Below are 16,768 nucleotides of genomic sequence, written 5' to 3' on the forward strand. Positions count from 1 at the left end.
TCGTCAACTCTTTCCGTAAATATAGATACATCTTATTTTCTGTTTAAATTACAACATAATACATCTGTCTGATGGTTTTTGGTATTTTCATCATCATCATTCAAACGGTTCAAAAGATAACAGTAAAAGCTGAACACGTCGTACCAGGGGAGGCCTAAAGATGGAGGGTTGGATCGTGTGGTCTGAGCTTCCAAAAGCACTTTTCCGAGCCAACACCATCTTGGCACTGGTAACTTCTAGAACAACAACAACAACCTATTTTTATTCTTACGCTGAAAAGGCACTGAGATGGTGGCTCGGAACGTGCGTGACGTCGACGCCTCCCACTCTACGCTGGCCTCCCTTGTTCCCGTCAGGGCGCGGAGCTGGAGCTGTCCAGCTCCAGAGAGCCGTTCTCCAGCGTGCCATAGCCGCCGTTCATCTTGCGCAGCTTGAGCGTGTCCACGTGCCCGGGCGCCACCAGCGCCTGCGTCTCGAGGACCGCCTCCTTCTTGGAGAACATGCGGCTGATCTCCACGAACGTCTTGTTCTTGGTCTCGGGGATGAAGGCGTAAACGTAGGTGGCCACCGCGCAGCACACCGTCGCAAACACCAGGTAGCAGTAGGCGCCCGCCGACATCTGGAGCGGGAGAGGGACGGGGAGGCAGGCGTCAGAATGGGTGGAAGAGGACGCACAGACCGAGGTAGCTTTGTACCCAAACACAGAGTTTAATTGCTAAAGGAACAAGCACAAACCGTGACTTGCTCATTATTGATAGTTTATTTATAGCCATTTCCTGTTGTTACCAAGGAATCAATTACCGTTCAAGATACATTATGGGTAAGGGGACTCCACTTCACTGCTTAATTTTCCATACAAAAAAAAAACTACATTCCAGAAGATGAGTCCAAACTATACTGTATGCTAAACTTTTTATTATGCTGGACATTTCCTTATAATACAGAACACTACACTGTGATATCTTGCTCAAGGACGCCTTATGGTAGCATTTGGACTTTGGGGTTTGAACCTAGAACCTTTCAGCCAACCACTTTTCTCCTAACCACTTGACTAGAACCTCCTGCGCCTTTTAATCAAGACCAAAGAAGAGACACAAGCGACCTGGTTCAGTCCAGCCGGGGACGGCAGGTCTCAGAGAAGGACCTCCAGGACAGAGTTCAAGTTTAAACTAAGGGGGGGGGGGGGGTCTCTAGGCGTGGATGTTTGGGTTGTGCGGCGGGACGACCTGGAGGAAGGGGAAGACGAAGCCCACGGTGAAGTTGGAGATCCAGTTGAGGGAGCCCCCCACGATGTAGGCGGCGGGCCGGTGGGACTGCTTGAAGAGCTCGGCCGTCATGAGGAAGGGCACGCCCGCTGCAACACAGTGCATGGGCACGCACGTCAGCACCCGCGTGTGCACGGAACCCGTGCACGGGACTCATGCACGCTCCTACGGTACACTCCGCAAGCCATTGGGACCCAATGTAAGGTGTTGAGGATGTTGGTTCGGGCCTTTTGTTTGGAACAGGTGGAAGAGGTAGTGTGGAAAACGCATTTGTCGTGTATTATTATGTATGATTCCATAAAATTATTATGATTCCATAAAATTATTATATATTATTTTATTCTGTTAAATAATGTGTGATGATTGATGTACGGGGTGGGCGGTATCAAACTAAAAGAACAACCTTTAAAAAGTTAGTCTATGAAAAAACTTTCTTGCAAAACTTGTACTTGGAGGGGTAAAATGAAACAAAATGAAGTAGAAAGTTAAATGACTGCTCTGGAGAGTCGTTTTTAAAACCCCACTAAAAAGGAAAAGTCCACCCCTGCCAATGAGACAATAAATTTGGTAATTTAAACGCAATTTTGAGTTTTGGCCGGACAATTATGGGGCCGGCATCTGTAATGAATAATTGACATTCAGTTTCATTATTCATGTTCCCAAAACACATTTCCCTTACTCCGACCAATCGAGCAGGATCCAGGCTAATGAGGGGCGGGCTCTTGAGACAGAATCAACCGATAGAACATGAAGCAAAACTGAGGCAGTCGTCAAAGCCATTAATCATAAAATCCAACTAAAATGTGCTTTGTCTCTCTTACGCAGGATGAATGACCATTATTATTCTATGTAAAACACCAATTATTTTGTATTTTCTATTCTATTTTCAAATTATGTTATTACTACAACTCTGACCATCTAATCAATAACTTTGAACGTAGACAAATACAATAGAAAGGTAACTAAATATTGATAATATAATCGTGTTATATTAAATAAAGATGAACTCCATGGTAATCAAAGCTGAGAAAAGGGCAGTAATGCTTTATGATGTTTAGCCTCTAGGAGGCGCCATCAGGTCACAATAAAATTAATCTGGTTTGAACTCTTAAGGCCAACTCATGTGTACTGGAATTTCATCAGGTTCAGGCTCACATCACTGTTACTAATATAACTAAAGAGAAAAAACTTCACAATAGTAAAGCATTTCAGAGTGGGATATAATATGGGAATAAACAGGGCATCAATTCCCTTTGGTTAAATGCAATATGTTGCACTGATTGTGTTTCTGATGCAGAAACAGATGTATACTGTACCAAATGTTATTATACTGCACCAATGTTATTGTTGCATAAAATACAGCACTATGCTTCACTTAACTATGTTACACTACATTTTACCGTATCAATTACACTAATACTATAATTATGGGATAATAATAACTATACTTATTTAAGCGTAATGTGTAATAAAGTACTACACTTTACTCCACTCAACTATATTTTACTGTTGGATAAAATACTGCACTAAATTATAAAACACTCCAGTGCACTTTGCATATTCTATACGATCAAACAACATTACAGTAGATTAGTCCACACTAAATTATGTATTATACTGGACACTATGATAGATGATCATGTATTGCATGATTCATGCGTTGGGGAGACGGGGTAACCTACCTGGGCCGATGCAGAAGCCAGCGATGATCCCCACCACACAGGTGACGCTGATGTAGCGCATGAAGGGCAGGCTGACCTGCAGGGGGCGCCAGAGAGTCAGATACCAACACCTCAGAGAGAGAGAGAGGGGGCTACAACCCTGATAATGTAGCATGATGGCTCACATGTACAGATCGCACGCACACATATACACAATTTAGCACACACACAGACACAGGCACACATGTACAGGCACAAATGCAATGATGGACACACAAAGAAACAGGCACACACACACAGACTTGTATGTGTACTGTACATGTACTGAAACACACACAAATGCACACAGGCCAAAACACACACACACACACACACACACACACACACACTCACACACACACACACACACACACACACACACACACACACCTGCAGTATGAGGGAGAGTGTGATCCCGGCGCAGCAGACGCCCATGATGGTGAAACCCCCGATGACGAGGGGCCGCCTGCCCAGCTTCTCTATGGTAAAGCACTGCAGAGAACACACACACACACACACTCTATGAGACACACCACGCTCACTGTGAAACGCAGGTGCACACACTGCTCCATGGTGCAGCACAGGAACCCACTGGTACACAGCGGCTCCTTAAGACTTTTATTGTAATTAGAACCAGAACTAAATAAACTAAATAGCAGGTCACAGAACGCGTTAACCCATGACATTAATTCAACCGAACATACACAGAAAGTTCAGAATGTAGTTATTAGCTGGAAAAGATCACATCATTTGGATTTCCTCTACACAATTCACGGACCAACTTCCAACTCACGAATAATAGAGGGGGCAACTTGGTACAGTCACTCAGGATCCACTCACCCCGATCAGTCCCCCTATGATCTCTATGGCCCCCGTGCCCACCGTGGTGTACTGGATCTCCCCGGCCGGGATTCCCGCGTTCTCAAAGATGTCGTTGGTGTAGAACCAGATCTGGAGAGGAAATGACAACACTTATCAACTAAACGTGATCAAACAAGGATCCCAGCTATCATACAGTCTGATGTATCATCGTCGTTAGCATCACCGTCATTAGACTAGCTGGTGGTCAACAGTGATGCAGTGCTTTAAGTTTGAAGGGTAAAACATTTGTTAACATGGACATTGACATGACACTGATAACAACCCACAACTTAACAAATTACCTTTTAAGGCCTTCATTCAACCCATCATACCAAAATACCAACTTAATCTAGATGAAGATAGGATTAAGGTGGCTCAATCGCGCTTGGATTTATCTTCACCTACTTAAGGTTGATACATTTTATCCGAATTGGGTCAACATTCACAATTTCATTGTAATCCTATCGTAGTCTTATATTTGAGCTTTTATAGCATCCTACTCTCATCTCAAACCTCCCAAGTCTTAATCACATCTGCCGTAAGCTTATCTCCATCCCACATGTATCGCCTTCATCTTCCGTATGTTAGCTTCGACCGCCTGACTTTGTGGCCGTTTGTGTGCGATGGCACACGTTCAAGAGCCGCGATTTGGGGAAACAAGGAGAGAGACAGCAGAATGTGTGTGTTGAGGTGTGTGTCGGTGTAAATGTGTGTGTGTGTGTGTCTGTGTGTGTGCGTGCCGCGGGCGCAGGTGGTGCTTGTTGGCACAGGTGGTGGAGAACGGCGGCCGACAGACTGAGGACATCCGCTCCATCTCAATTCTATTCAATTGGAGGCTCCGGGGGAAGGTAAGTGCACCAGGCAGCAGGTAATAAACACACTGCACAGACGGCCTGCACCCCAGCTAGATGATACACAAACACACACACACACACACAAACACACACACACACACACACACACACACAAGGAACGCACGTACACGCCAGTGTGAACATTAAGGAACACACAGACAGAGGTACGGCCTCGTGCAAGTTAAGTCTCAAACACAGACACAAATGCTTACACAAACGTGATACGCACAAACGAGCGACAAACACACAAAAGATGTAGAGCAACAAAATGAGACACAGGACGCACATTAGACATACACACACGCACGCAGAAAACATAGGCATGGCAGTTTGCATGTTGAGGTACACACACATAAACACACAAATACTCATACCAACACACACACGCACACGCACACGCACACACACACACACACACACACACACACACTCTAAAGACAGATGCAAACAAAAGATACACAAAAGATACAGAAGACACACATGAGAGACAGACACACACACACACCACCTGGAGCTGAGCCAAGGGTTGCCAACTGTTACATTCACTTGAGGGAAAGCATCTGCTCAGCATCTTCGTCACCGCCAACACCATCCCCACCATCATCATCACTATAATCGCACACAGTCCCCTGTTATCCTACCCTTCCTCGTCACTTCCTGGTGCTTTAGAACCTGCATCCTCATCATCATCATCATCTCCGCCACGGCCATGACCATGACGACCTTGATTTTCATCATCACTAACCACCCCAAGGTCACCGTCATCCTGACCTCCCTCATCTCCATCCACAACTCCCTGGTGCCGTAGAACCTGTATCTTGGCCATTGTCGTGGCCAAGGTCAATACCATGGCGACCTTCATCATCATCATAACAGTAAACCGTCGCTACCGCAGCGACCTTCATCGTTCACCTTCCTCTTCACCTTCATCAGTTGCACTGAGACGATGAAAAGTCAAACCGAGGCTCAGCATCAGCATCACAGGTCATCTAGCTCATCCTCGTCGTCACCACTGATCTCCTCACCACCATCGTCTATATCCTCTAAATTGAGGACGTGCACGGAGCCCTCGCTGACCGACTCTCCCCGACACCAGCACCGCCCTCCCCCGATAACCCTATCATAGAACACATTATCAGAGCTCCGCACCTTTCCTCCCCGCATAAATAAGCGGCCCCGCTGCAGTTTAGCTAGCAGCAGCAGCTGTAATTAGCAGCTAAAAATACAAGCAGGACAGGCGGCCGCTAATGAGTTCAGCTCCGACGCGCCTGAGCACGCTCTTTCTGGCCCCGGCCGCCCCGGTAATCATTTGAATAATTAATGAACCCCCAGGGCGCCGTGAGTGAGGGAGGGGTGGCGGTGATGGGGGCGGGGCGGAGAGGGGAACGAGGCGGGGGGATTGGGCGGTTAATGGTATCAGCGCAAAATTGATGACGGCAGCGTTTTCTGAGCGGAGGGTTTTAGTGCGCGGTGGGGGCCAGGCGAGTATTATGAAACTATGAGGGGCCGTTTAGGGCCCTGCCCCCCCCTCCGTTTTGGAGGTCTTATGTCTAATAGGCTCGGGATATCAGAAAGGGGGAGGGAAGGGGGGGCAAGGAGGGAGGGTGGGGTGTTTGAGGTAGACTCCATGGTCAAAGTAAAGGCTTAGTTATGGTTCCAAGTCGACGCAGTGCAAGGGGGTTTACGGAGCCATTACGTCCTTTCGGACCATCCTTGTGTCCACCATAAGGGCCTGACGTGCGCCTCCCAAGTGTTAACCTTGCATTGAGGCCGCAGCAAGGGCTGTGATTGGTCCGCTCACTAAAACCCCAATGCAAAACCAAAACAGGTTCACGAATGCGTCGAAGCGTCTGCGTAGTCATTGCGTTGCGTCGACGTGGAACCATAACTGAGCCTTAAGCCATAATCTTTTTCTATAGTTTGGGCTTTGTGGAAACTCAAGGCAGGTGTGTTCCAACACTGAAAAGAGCTTTTTGAAAAGAAAGGACGACAATGCATTAGCCTCACTGCCAAGCATTAGCATATCTTTGGTATAACCTTCCGACAGACAAGACCACATGCAAGATGCTTTATCCTTAAGGCTAGTTTTACAAAACAAACATTAGCTTGCCATTTGATTTACCATATAAAAATGTCTCCTGGAAGAGAAACATTTTCTGGTAAATACATGTGAATGTCAAACCACATCACCACGGGTCAACGTGATGCAAATACTGAAAAGGTTGTGATACGCAATTGTGCCAGTGTTTTTTCACACTCCCAGTTGTAAGTTGTTAGTCAGAAAGGCATCTTAATTAATGAATGACAGTTTTCCAGCAGCATGACAATTTACATTAAGGAAGATAAAAAAAAAAAATACAACACTGAATAAACAGCTAAAACAAATAGTAGAGAAATGTTGGACATGTTTTTTTGGCTCTGCACGCGTTCTCATTTGGCCCACCGTAGACAACTCACCGCGTCGATGCCGGACAGCTGCATCCCGATGTTGATGACCACCACACTGAGCACCTGCCACCGCACACTCTTGTCCAGCAACAGTTGCCATACCGACAGAGTGTCCGAGGAGGACAGCGAGCGTTGCTCCTCCTGCATCTCCTCTATCTCCTCCTGGATGTTGCACTTGGATCGGTACCACTTCAGAGCTGCAGAGAGGGAGAGGTGTAAAGAGGGAGGCACAGCACCTCCATTTAAAATGGCAACATTTTGCCTTGTGGGTTTTTTAATTGGACATTTCCGTGGTACTGTTAGTAACTAACAACTGATTTGGGGTTTCAAGATTGCCAATTTCACCTCCAGTCACACATTCTGTTGGTCCAATATAACTATGGGTTAGTCCCCTCTATAACTTCCACAGTCTTCCCCTTCAAAGTTATGCACTTGCACCAAATGATCCAACATGATATGGTACATGCTAGTCAGGCATGTAACTGGAAGACCACCCATTACATCAGTGGCTCCCAACCATTTTTGGCCTTTGACACTACTTTTAGGTGGTGGAAATCCTCTTTCCCCCCGAGTGTAGTAGTTCGGAGTTTGCTTGCATACAAGGGTATTTAACCTTAAAAGTAGTTTGCATCAAAAGATTTAATGTCAAATATCTCCTGCAACCACATAGGCATTTCAGCCCCCCCCCCCCCCACAAAAAAAAACACTGCATCACAGTAGCTACAACCTAACGAAAGCTCACCAACCTGTGATGGTAGCGTGGACATTGTGCTTCTCAATCAGGAGGTACCGGGGACTCTCCGGGAACCATGGCAACAGCATCAGCTGGATGATGGTGGGCACGGCGACCAGGGAGAGGAGGAGGGGCCAGTGTTCCTCCTGCGACCATGGCAACAAAGGACATCATTAGTTGAGGAAAAAAAAAAGTAACACACATTTTCTCATCTGTTCCACTGTGGAATTGTGGGTCGTATTGCTTAATGGGCAGGACACGAGAGGGAGAGTCCTGCGATCTGGTCCTATTAAAGAGTAATGGAAGAAAGCCATCCTTTAGGAACAGCACGACCGCTGGAAGAGCACAGCTCCTAGTGATACCTGTTTCTGATTGGCTGAGAGTGGTGCCAGGGGGGCAGATTTGACTTCATGGACTCATAAAGTAATACGCTTTGTTGAGATTTGTGAAATGCCTCCTTATTTGTGATTTGGGAAAACCTGTTTTCCCATATAAAAATAGTCTAGTAAACATCCAAAAGAGATGAAGATTGCTGTATACTTTGTTTTCTACTCCAAAATGAAGCCCCCAGCGTATCCCATTGCCATTTGAATTTGCAGTTCAAATAACATTACAAAAATTCTTTAAACTCTTGCACAAAATCTCATAACTAACAAAATAATTCTGACCATAGTATTTTTGGCTCATGCAATTGTGTTCAATTAATAACTAATAATACTAATGTAATCGGATGCCATCAATAGATAGAAGGTTATAATTCCTGTCTATATATTGTCCTTTATTTATCATTGTTTTCTTCTTTTCTTACTATAATATATTAGTTATATTATAGTATATATTATAATGTCCAGTACTTTCAGGTGTGATATTCCCTAAATTCATGTCTGGGATTAAACAAAATTACATTTGATGAACCTTAATATTTCCGTTAATAAATGTGTAGTCCGAGTAGGAGGTAGGCGGTCAGGACTACCTTTCCCAGCAGCTCGTGCAGGCCCAGAAGCTGCGCCGAGAAGACCCCCACACAGATGAAGATGCTGGGGACCAAACCCAGGAACCCCCTGAGGTTCTTGGGAGCGATCTCCCCCAGGTACATGGGCACCACGCTCAGAGAGATACCTGCATATGATCAGTCCGAGAGCGGGATTCAACCATGGTTCAATGGAGAACCGGAGCATACATACTGTATATCAAATCACCAATTGAATGTCATGGTACACGTTTGCATTGATTGATGTGTGTTACATTTGTTGCACTGTGTTGATTGAACGATTGCTTCTGTACATTGTGGTACGTATTCTGTTTATTGTTTTTGCACGTTTGGAGTGTGTGTGTCTATATTTGTGTTCTATATTTGTCTGTATGTATAAAAATGTGTGTGTGTGTGTGTGTGTGTGTGTGTGTGTGTGTGTGTGTGTGTGTGTAGGTGTGTGTGTGTGTGTGTAAGTGTGGGTGTATGTGTGTGTGGGGGTGTGTGGGTGTGTGGGTCTATATTTGTGTTCTATATTTGTCTGTATCTATAATAATGTGTGTGTGTGTGTGTGTGTGTGTGTGTGTGTGTGTGTGTGTGTGTGTGTGTGTGTGTGTGTGTGTGTGTGTGTGTGTGTGTGTGTGGGTGTGTGTGTGTCTACCCGAGTGGATGCCGGTGATGAATCGACCGACGATGACCATCTCAGGGGAGCCACAGACCTTACTGAAGCCCATGAGCACACTGGCCACGAACACCAGCACACTGGTGTTCACCACCGTGCCTTTCCTAACACATACACACACACACACACACACACACACACAGACACACACACACACACACACAAAACCCACAACACAAGCACACACACAACAGAAAACACAAAGAAACACACAGAGAACACAAATAGTTGAATGCTTTGAACTTCTTCCGACGGTATTTATCAGAGGTCCGTGAAAGACAAAAGAATCCCGTCGGCTATATACACACGCTGCCCGTGTACCCACACAGGCCCCGATTAGCAATAAAACGCCAACACAAGCTCCGTGATTGGCCGTTAAACCTCCAAACCATCCCACCAAGAAACCCATCTTCCTTTGGAATGGGATAGTAAATTTCTTGCTTTTCATTTGCATGTAAAAAAGTCCAGTAAAAACTAAAACAACAAACATAAAGGGAACCTTCCGGATCATCAAGTGTGCGTGGCCAGGGTGCTAGACTTTAGCGGTGAGGTACTGATTACACAGTCTGAAGGGCAGAGGTAGTGAAACTAGGAGACAAAGTTCAAAGGGGTCCAGACGAGTGTCCTCTGAAGGATGTGGGCCACCAGGGGACGACAAAGCAAGGTTACCACCAGGTCTGGGATTACCTCATGACCTAGAGCCCGACCTAGGGGTGTGTGTGTGTGTGTGTGTGTGTGTGTGTGTGTGTGTGTGTGTGTGTGTGTGTGTGTGTGTGTGTGTGTGTGTGTGTGTGTGTGTGTGTGTGTGTGTGTGTGTGTGTGTGTGTGTGTGTGTGTGTGTGTGTGTGCGTGCATGTTTGGGTGTGTGCATGTGTGCTTGCGTGCATGTGTGTGTGTGTCTGTCTTCCCTTTATCTCTTGCGTGAAACACTACCGTTGTATAACGTGTAATTTGTAACGGCATACTTTAAAAAACATGCAGTGTGATTGTTTGGGAATGTTTTGTGTTTTTTTTTGGGCACTGGTTTGGTTGGTAGTGCCAACAGCTGCCCCAGATGTGACTGAGTGTACACTGGGTTGGCAGTGCCAAATGGCCGTGGTCCCACCACCTCAAATGGGTCAAGCGGTCTGCTGGGCATTGGGTAGGGGTGACGGGCTAGAGGACGGCCAATGACCAATCACTACAAGAAGGACGGCATAGACCAGCAAAGATGAAAAAACACTGTACAGGAAGGAAAATTACAGAATGCAACAGTGCAGAATGGAACAGAGCGGACAGCACAGCACATGTGTGGATGACACGTAACGGCACGTAACAAATAGATAGAGAGAGAGAGAGAGAGAGAGAGAGAGAGAGTGAGCGACAGAGATAATGAGAGGGAGTTAAAGAGAAGAGATATATACCCTTTTACCGCCAAAATGAACGCGTATCTGCAAAGATTTTAGCTGCGGGAAAACGTGCACTAAATATGCGATTGACTCCATCCCAAGTGCCAGCAGACAAGTATGCCTTTCTGTTTGGTTTCTGGCGGGTCACGTTCAATGTCAAGCAGCCAGTGGAAAACAGGGTTCGTTAGTAGTAGAAAACAGGGTAAGTAAACAGTAGAAAACAGCTTAAGTAAACAGTAGGAAACAGGATTACGGTTTAAAACAGGGTTGGTAAACAGGGTTGGTAAACAGTAGAAAACAGGATTAGTAACCAGTGGTTACCTCTTTCTATACGTTACTTATTCAGCATCTCAATCAAACTCGGTTCGTAAAAAACTAAAAACGCTGTTGAATCACGCAGGAAAGGAGGGAAAATGGGGACTGAGGGACTGATGAGGGACTACTGCAGAGTCATGTGTTCGAGGTGTTAGTGGGACTTAGAGGTTTTTATAGATATAGATAAGATAGATAGAGAGACATAGAGACAGTGCTCTCTCACCTGCCGAAGCGGGTGACCAACACGCCCACCATCAGCGAGCCCACCAGGCCCCCGATGGCGAAGATGGAGACAGTGAGGGAGTACATGAGGGTCAGAGACTCCTCGTCCAGCATCGTGCCATTACGACTCACCACCGAGCGGTTGTAGAAGTTCTTGATGTACTGCAGTCCGGGGAAACATGAATATATATTACTATTTATTGTTACTTGCTTATTACGTCATTAAGCAGACGTTTGTTTTCAAAACAAATTCACACCCGTGTCATTAAGGAGCAGGCAGGGTTAAGGGGTTCTTGCACATTGGGGGTCGAACCCGCAACCGTTCAGCTGGGAACCGAACCCTCAAGCCCCCACCTTTGAATTATTGTATTTATTTAACTCCACATGAATACAACAGATTATACTGGACATAATATTAGAAGATGCAACACGCACGCACGCATGCAGACACACACACACACACACACACACACACACACACACACACACACACACACACACACACACACACACACACACACACACACGTCTGGTTCTCAATTAAACAAAGGAAAAACATAATGTAGAGTCTGGGTTTTGATATCTGGCATGTCAGCTTTTTTTATAGCGTGAGTTAAAGTAAGCAGGGTAGACTGGTTTTTCAATGGTGGCTCTTTAACCGGGGGTAACCAGTTCAGTAAGGTAGGCATATTGTACATACAGTATATACTTTTGCCCGTTGTATCAGTTCTTCATTGCAGATATCTAATGGAAGATCTCTTCTAGACTATTGTTGAAGAAGTCTATGCCTATAGGAATTAAATAAATCCTTCCCTAGTATGACTCAGGGACTGCAGTTCCCAGAACTCGTATAAAGTACAGGGAACCCATCGATCCTCCATCACCAAGCCAATAAGAGGGCATGCCTTATCAATCAGACAAAAGGGGGGAACGAGGGTAATGCATCTTGTGGCCGATCACCTGGGATTCACAAGACTGATATTCTCTCTCACCGTCTCCCTCTCTTTCATTCTTGCCCGACCTCCCTCTCTACCTCTCTCTCCCCCTATCTGCCTTCTGCTCTCATGTGGTGTCTCAGTCTTATCCAATTCCCAGGACCTACCTTACTTAATTTTATTTTGGGTTTAAGACTCGTAATCTATTCATCACAAGAGGGCACGAGTTTCAGTTGATTCAGAAAAAAGGAGCACGAGTGTTCATCAGTTTGAATTTTTAAGCATTTTCTAACCACAGGAAAGAGTTGGAAAAGCAGTGTTTCCTAAAGTTGTTGGTGCTTGACAAACACTATTAATAAATGCTGTGAATTCAGTACCTGGTATGCACTTTATTTGATTAACAATGATAACTGAATGAATAACAGCAGTTAGCAGTTCAAAACTTATCTTGGACGTTAGATTAACTAATTAATACAGTAATAGCTTATTTTCCGCCCAGTACAAGAGGTTTGAAAAGTAAAACTAACTATGGAGGCAGAAACCAAAATGTCAATTGGATATCATTTAGGTTACATATATATATATGTTTTCTTTTGGTGGTTTGGAAATTCTAGCACACCAATATAAGCTTGTACACCCATAAATGTTTTACTCTAATTAGAAATAAACTATGCTTAACTTGTCTGTAAAAGCACATTGATTATTTTTATAACTAGTTAGAAGGTTAAACAACTAAAACTATATTATTTTGATGCGCCAAACTCTCAGTCTAACTTTTATCGTCTTAGTGTAGCATGAGTTGGGCAGTTAGCGCTAGCAGATGTAGGCCTCACTGTAAGCTCAGTCCGGCTGGGCCGGGGCGCATTCCTTCCAATAAAGACAAATACCCTAAGTAATTCAGACGGAATTCCTCAGGACAAGCACTCCTCCACCCTTTCCACACATACTCCTCTCCTCCTTTTCCATATTTCTCCATCATTCTCTCTCCCTTTCTTTACTACTCCTTAGCTCTCTCTCTCCCTATCATAATCAACGATGACATATAGAGACTGACCGACTGGTACTTTTGAGAAGCTGTGTCACAAATGTCACTGTGCCATAGAAGGTCTTAGATCAGATCCTAATATAGTCGTGGCATAGGGGCTTGATATACATTTGATTAATGCATCATTATATTTTAACTGATTGGCCCAGAGCATCCACAGCCAACAACTCCTTATTGAGCAACTCAGTGGTCTCATTACATTACTGATCCTTTCCTCCTGCCCATCTCCTCAATAGTATGGTGAACAAGCAATAGGGGAATGTAGGAAGCATTTTCGGAATCCTTGGAAAGCAGGGGAAATCATAAAAGACTATCTAGAACTTTTATTTTCCCTTTAGTCTTTCGGAGAAGCTCCTGTTGCAATATTTCTACTGAGAGAACTTAGTCATTTGAAGACACCAAGCGTCCAACATCCAGAAAGCAAGACCTTGACTTAAAATAAAAGTTTGTTGTGAATGTGTTTTTTTTGCATGCTGTCAACATGTGGTGTCTTAGCATGGTTAATGGATGAATAATTGTATGTATGAACAGATGTATTGATGAGTATACTCAAATATAATCATACAGCACTGGTAAAAACTCTTAATTTAAAAGGTATAAACTGCAGTTTATACGTGCAGTTTATTTCTGCAGGTATAGTGTGCCTCTACTGCATGGTTCTTTCCCCAAACTGACCTCCCTGTCGATCCCTCTGTAGAGAGTTAACTACTTGACAACTCAATTTTGAATGTTGCTCTATCACTTACTCTTAACCTTGTTTTAATCGTTCTCAGGAAGCATTCTAATACTATTAGTTGGAGAAATAAGACCGGAGTGGCAATCACTCAAACACTGAAGATCTGGAAACAAATCCCGTTCTGGATTAATGTGTCTGACATACATCTTACAGCCATGTCATCAGGGAGTCAAAGTTCTGCTTTTAAAGAGTATTCCTAATGTTTCCTAGTTGCCCTTTATCAATTTAAACATATCTAAGAGTGTGTTGGAATGAACTTTGTTTCCTCTGATCTGAACTTTTAGGCAGTACAATAATTGAAATAACTAACAAACCTTGTGTGTACTCTTAAGTAGTAACACCAACTTTCATTGTACACTTTGATTGTTTCTCAGACTCACTTCTTAAAATTGTTTGAGTGCGGTGAGCGTGAGTGTGTTTCTGATCGTGTGTGTGCGTGCGTGTCTGTGTGTCTAAGCGAGTGTGTGTGTCTGAGAGCGTGTGTGTGTCTGAGCGCGCATTTGTGTGCGCGTGCGTGTGTGTCTTACTGCTGCCTGAGCATGCGCACGCCTGCGTGTGTCTGAGCGCGCCTGTATGTGCGCGGGCGTGTGTGTGTGTGTGTGTCTTACCGCTGCAGGAGAGTTGACCACAGCCAGGTTGTAGCCATAGAGCATGGAGCTCCCAAAGGAGGTGAGGAATGCTACAGCCAACAGGGACCTGGTCAGGTACTACAGAGAGAGACAGACAGAGAGAAAGACAGACAACATAGAGAGAGAGACAGACAGCATAGAGAGAGGGACAGACAGAGAGAGGGAGACACACAGCACAGAGAGAGGGACAGACGGAGACAGACAGAGAGGGAGACACACAGCATAGAGAGAGGGACAGACGGAGACAGACAGAGAGAGGGAGACACACAGCATAGAGAGAGGGACAGACGGAGACAGACAGAGAGAGGGAGACACACAGCATAGAGAGAGGGACAGACAGAGAGAGAGAGACAGACAGCATATAGAGAGGGACAGACAGAGAGAGAGAGACAGACAGCATAGAGAGAGGGACAGACGGAGACAGACAGAGAGAGAGGGTGACACACAGCATAGAGGGACAGACAGAGAGACAGACAGCATAGAGAGAGGGACAGACAGAGAGAGAGAGACAGACAGCATAGAGAGAGGGACAGAGAGAGAAAGACAGACAGCATAGAGAGAGGGACAGCCGGAGACAGAAACAGATATATTGAGAGGTAGGCGAAGAAATATACACAGACAGAGACAGATACAGAGAGAGAGACAGACAGACAGGTAAATATAAAACATAACCGAGAGAGAGATACATAGGAGATGCAGTTAGTACATAGATGACAACAGTGATGATGATGATGATGATGATGCAGATGATGCAGATGACGACAACGTGCAACAATAATCAAGACCGATTCACGTAGGCCTACCATTTTATATAACATACAGGTCAAAGTCAGGCAATAGATTTAGATTATAATTGTATCACTAATATTGTTTTCAAACTTTGAACCATCCACCTTGAGTCCTGAAACGTATTTCTATGCATACTGCCAGAGTCGTGCTTTAAGTATTTAAGCCGTGCCTTATCAGATGAGATACTGATGGCACCTCTTGTTCTCTCGATGGTTCTGAGTTGCTACTAAACCTGTTATGTATTAATTTTTTCTCTCTCACACACACACACACACACACACACACACACACACACAGTATGGATGGGATGTGTAAGTGTACAAGAATTACATCTTCCATCATATTTCACCCCTCACAAAAAGACACCTAAACCGAGACTCCTTTCAAGGTAGAGGCAGAGGAGTGATACGAAATTGAATTTGGGAACCTTAATAAGCCAGATGCTGTCACTTAGGTAGCCTACTTACGCACGTAGTAAGACGCGGTGTGTACCCTATAGAGAAGACACTTACTCTTTATAGGAACCAGTGATCTGGTAAATGAACGCTTTCTCCCTCTCAGTTCAAAGTTTTTGAGGGTTTCTAGGTCATAAGTTATCGTGGAGGTGGTAAACAGGTCTGCATATTTTTCTACAGAAACCCTTATTGTATTATATTCGACAAATGTATATTGAGTGATAGGCATATAACAGGCATATATTATATTGTGAACTATTCGTTAATATAAAAAATAAAAACTCAAGTGCATGCCCGTTATGTTAGAGAACTTCCATTCTTCGGTGTCCTGGCATAACTTCACGCATATTATCGTCATGTGTCATAGCAACTAAAAAGTGTGCAAAAAATATGCAGCCTGGTAAATAAATAAATAAAATACAATCTAAAACGTTCATGCAATCGAGTGGAAAGCATTGACTTACCGATGATATTTTCCCGGGTGACGTTAATAATACTTCTTCAGCCATTTGTTAAAACGTGATTGGGTTCCACGCTGGTCGAGAGTAAATAGTCACCAGTCAGAGAACCCAGTCAGTAGTTTCTTCTTTAGTGTCCAAGTATCACAGACGGACCCATCTCCAGGCAGGCGGGGCCATCATTTACAATAGCGCCGTCAAACGAGTCCAACTCCAATGCCAACAGGTTACAGTAGTTTGTAGTTGGATTATCCTTGGCCTCTTTTCCCCCCCGAGCAGAGCT

General features: G+C 44.7%; 1 protein-coding gene across 1 annotated transcript; it reads right to left on the reverse strand.

Annotated features, from left to right (window-relative positions):
* Positions 1–352: 352 nt before the first annotated feature.
* slc2a15a (solute carrier family 2 member 15a) lies at positions 353–16,536 on the reverse strand (the record flags this gene model as incomplete). Its single annotated transcript, XM_079758767.1, has 12 exons — positions 353–619; positions 1,227–1,354; positions 2,948–3,023; positions 3,356–3,457; positions 3,806–3,916; positions 7,138–7,325; positions 7,875–8,007; positions 8,835–8,980; positions 9,493–9,617; positions 11,440–11,600; positions 14,763–14,861; positions 16,492–16,536. 12 exons carry the CDS (start codon positions 16,534–16,536, stop codon positions 353–355), a joined length of 1,581 nt encoding a protein of 526 aa, XP_079614893.1.
* Between the last annotated feature and the right edge of the window lie 232 nt (positions 16,537–16,768).

Source organism: Pollachius pollachius (assembly GCF_949987615.1).
Source record: "Pollachius pollachius genome assembly, chromosome: 2".
In the NCBI taxonomy this organism is placed as follows: Eukaryota; Metazoa; Chordata; class Actinopteri; order Gadiformes; family Gadidae; genus Pollachius; species Pollachius pollachius.